Source organism: Macadamia integrifolia, chromosome 10 (assembly GCF_013358625.1).
Source record: "Macadamia integrifolia cultivar HAES 741 chromosome 10, SCU_Mint_v3, whole genome shotgun sequence".
NCBI classification, from domain to species: Eukaryota; Viridiplantae; Streptophyta; class Magnoliopsida; order Proteales; family Proteaceae; genus Macadamia; species Macadamia integrifolia.
In genome coordinates, this window is record NC_056566.1 from 15147911 (window position 1) to 15152199 (window position 4289).

Here is a 4289-nt window from a genome sequence, read left to right on the forward strand (position 1 = left end):
GATATTTTACAGGGGGTTATTATAGTAATCTGAGTCTTAAAATGGGTGCTAGTGCACAATTTCAAATTGCAGTTGGCGGTGTACAAATCTTTTATTCTTATGTTTATTAATTTCATTTGTTTTACTTATCGTACATAGCTTTCCTACACAATGAGGGTGATTGAAAAATATAATGTTTATAGCTTTGGCATAATAACAATGAAAGTGATAATGGGAAAGCATCCCTGAGAACTCATTTCTACTTTGCCATCATTTATCCTTTTTATTATTGCCATTTATTGAGCAAAACATATATAGTGAAGGATATAATTGACCGGGCAAGGGAAGGAGGAAATTTTGGAGCGATGAGAGAGGAAGAGGAGAGATTGGAAACTGGGCCGGAATTTTTTGCCCCTGCCGGAGGCCGGCCACCGGATAGAAGTAAACAAATGTTAATCACTGATTTCTGGAGCCTTGTTTCCAACCATGGCTATGCTTCAGTGGAGGATCCTAGAGAATCAATGCCTAAGGAGATCAGGCCGAAGGAGGGTGCAGCAATGGGGGGCCAACGACCTGGAGGAGATGTTGAAGGTCGTCGATCCTATGCTGCTGTGTCAAAGAAGGGGTTGCCAGATGTGGATGATCTTCCAGAGCCTATCCGCGCTGGGCCTCTGACTAAGGTGGTGGTACCACAAGAGGCATATGAAGAGAAACTTCAAACGTTCTCTTTTTCCTTGATCGGAAGGGTAAATTTCAGTTTCATCTCCATGGATGATATTCGTCGTGATTTGGCAAAGTTATGGAACTTGAAGGGGAAGATTAATCTTGCTCCTCTAGGGAAGGGTTTCATCCTCTTCCGCTTTGAGAGGGAGGGGGATATGTCATCGGTATGGAGACGAGGACCCATTAAAGTTGGGACTCAGGTGATTAGATTTCAGAAGTGGAGGCCAGAATTTAGCATCCATGATAATCACACCCAAACTAAACTAGTCTGGGTTCGTTTCCCTGAACTTCCGATGGAGTATTGGCATGAAAAAATCCTTCTGACAATGGCCAAAGCCGCAGGGAGGCCTGTAGCTTTGGATCGCAAAACATTGAATGGCACCATGGGCAACTACGCCAGAGTCCTCGTTGAGGTCGAGTTGGTCGGAGCCAGGGTGGAGGAGATTCAAGTGGAACGAAAGAAACCTGGTACAGACATCGTTTTCTGGTTCAAACAGCGGGTGTTGTATGAGGACGATCTCTCAAGATGCACCTTATGCAAAAAACTGGGCCATATGGCCAACCAATGTCGCGATAAGAAGGACGAAAGAAAGCCTGTTGACCAGAATAATGGCAGTTCTCTTGCAGATGTTCATGTCCAAGGTAACTTTGCCGGAGTTGGGAGAGAAGGGTCGACTGCAAAAACGGCCAGCCCCAGCTGTGTGAGGAGTCCCAGATTGGTAGGAGAATATTTCTCTCCTACGGTTATGGAAACAGTGAATGGGGAAATTAATTGCCTTGTGGAGGGAAATCTGGTGGTTGACTTAGACAAAGATAGTATTTCTAATGATGGAATTATACTTTCACAGAATTTGGGAGGACCGAATTCTAACAAGAATCACTGCAGGGAGAATCTGGAGCCAAATATGGTGGATAATCCATTGGGTGAGGGTGAATATGGGTCGGACCACATCAATACGGTATCCGACGGGGAATGTGACTCTGTGGAAGGAAGCGAGCAGGGAGAGGATGATGCTAATCCAAGGGCTGGAAACAATTTGGAGGAATCTTTTGCAGCTTGGAACTTAAGGCCTCGACGTAATATTAATTACCATGGAGGTCATGCTGGTCGAGGATCAACTAAAGGTGGTAGAGGCGGTAGAGGTGAGGAAGGGGTGGTGGCCGAGAATATTGTAAAGGGCCTTCCTCCCACCCAGCTGGTGGGAGGTCGTGCTATTGTTCACCATCCAGAAGTTGCTGCTATTGATAATGCTTTACGCGCAAAGGAGGCGGCAGCAAGGAAAGGCAAAGTTATGGAAAAGGAGTAGACATCCAAGTCGGCTCATCAGACCTATACCAAAAAGTGACATAATGAAGCTGCTATTCTGGAATATCAGGGTTGAAGAAGGCCTCTGGTAAGAACGCTTTACGTGTTCTTGTGAAAGAAAAGGATCCTGATATGCTTTGCATTGCGGAGCCAATGATCGAGGTAACTAATTTCCCTAATTTATTCTTTAATAGATTGGGATTCTGTTGCAATTTTATACATAATTCTTGGGTCGGAAAGGCCCCAAATTTATGGGTAGTTTGGAAGAGGAATTTAAATATTCCTACAATTATTGCTGAGTCAGAGCAGCATATTTCGGTTTCTATTACATGGGACTCAATTACGGCTCAAATATCTTTTGTTCACGTGAGTAGCTTTAGAGCAGAAAGAAGATCTTTGTGGATGAAGTTGATGGCTGATTCTCCTCAGTCCCCTACTCCATGGGTAATTATGGGTGATTTTAATGCAACATTGCAATCTCATGAGAAGAGAGGGCCGGGCAACTTTAGTATGGGGTCGGCAGCTGAATTTGGAGCCATGGTTGATGCTTGTTTAATGGCTCAAGTGCCTTCTTCTGGACTGAAGTTTACTTGGTCCAACAACCGCCGCAGAGGTAATGTTCGCGCAGTGTTGGATAGAAGTTTCTGTAATGACGAATGGATATCTCGATTTCAGGATTGTGCCCAAACAGTCTTTGATCGAATTGCCTCTGATCATGCCCCTATTATGGTCACTTCAGCCCTATCTCAGAGACCGCCTAATGCCCCTTTTCGGTTTCACAAATTTTGGATAGACCATACAGATTTTGAAACTGTGGTTAACTCATCTTGGAGTGAGTGGATTTCAGGGAACCCTATTTTCGTCCTCATGCTCAAGTTGAAAAAATTAAAAGAAGTTTTGAAAATCTGGGCTAAGACCTCCTTTCCAAACATTGATAGAGCTCTTGAAGATGCATAAAAAAACTTAAAGCAAGTGCAGTTAGACATTGAAGCCAACGGGTTAGATGACCACTCTTTTGCTAGGGAAGCAGATGCAAAAACTTCTTTGATTAAAGCCTTGGATTTGCATGAAAAGCTTTAGGCGGAAAAGGCTAAGATCAGATGGATGAAGCAGGGGGACAGGAATTCTAAATTCTTCCATTTGTCTGCAAAAATGAGAAGAATTAGAAATACCATTAGATGCCTCAAGAAACAAGATGGGACCATTGTGGAAGGTCGCGAACAGCTGGGAGACTACGTTGTGCAATTTTATGAGGATTTTCACAAAGCCACCCCTACTATAGATCATGTGGACCTTCTTGACTCCATTCCCACGGTTCTTCAACAAAATGATATTTTTTTCTTGGATTCTATCCCGGGTGATGAAGAGATAAAGAAGGCAATATGGGAGCTCAACCCGGATAGCTCTCCAGGACCAGATGGATTTACAGGAGCTTTTTTTAGGAGATGCTGGAATATTGTTGAAAGGGAGGTATGTTCTGCAACTCGCCATTTCTTTAGCTCTAGTCATATGCCTAGAGGGATAAACAATAATTTCTTGGTGCTGATACCTAAAGTGGAAGGTGCTTCCTCTCTGGACAAATTCCGCCCCTTATGCATGGGGAATTTTTTTTGCAAGATCATATCAAAAGTGATGGCTTTGAGACTTGAAAAGTTCCTTCCTCGTCTGATTTCAGAAGAACAAGGGGCTTTTCAAAAAGGGAAATTAATTCATTCGAACATTAGTCTCGCATCAGAGCTTGCTAATATGATGTTTGCTTCTACAAGAGGGGGTGGTCTTGGCCTTAAAATTGATATTAAAAAAGCTTATGACACTATTTTGTGGCATTTTCTATTTCTGGTTCTTCGTAAGTTTGGATTCTCTGAGAAATGGGTTTCATGGCTGCATCAGATGTTGATATCGACTAAGATATCAATTATGGTCAATGGAGGCCCGCAGGGGTACTTTGATGTTGAGAGAGGCTTAAGACAAGGGGACCCTATTTCTCCTTTACTCTTTATTATTGCGGAAGAGGTTTTGTCCAGAGGGATTAAGTCCTTGATTCACATGAATAAATTGAAGCCGCTTCAGGGTCCAAGAGGCATCCCTACCCCTAGTCATATCCTCTTTGCAAATGATATTTTTATCTTCTCCAATGCCACTATGAGGTATGTCAGAAATTTAAAGGATTTTTTGCTTAAATATCAGGAATTTTCAGGCCAATGTATGAGTTTAGAAAAAAGCAAACTCTTCCTGGGAAAAATTCCTCTTGCCAGGAAGCAGTGCATCTTTGACATTCTGG

The 4289-nt window shown here is 42.9% G+C and overlaps 1 protein-coding gene across 1 annotated transcript; it reads left to right on the forward strand.

Annotated features, from left to right (window-relative positions):
- The first annotated feature begins 344 nt into the window (after positions 1-344).
- Positions 345-2965, forward strand: LOC122092242. Its single transcript, XM_042662577.1, has 3 exons — positions 345-1986; positions 2079-2170; positions 2249-2965. Exons 1-3 carry the CDS (start codon positions 345-347, stop codon positions 2963-2965), a joined length of 2451 nt encoding a protein of 816 aa, XP_042518511.1.
- Positions 2966-4289: the final 1324 nt, after the last annotated feature.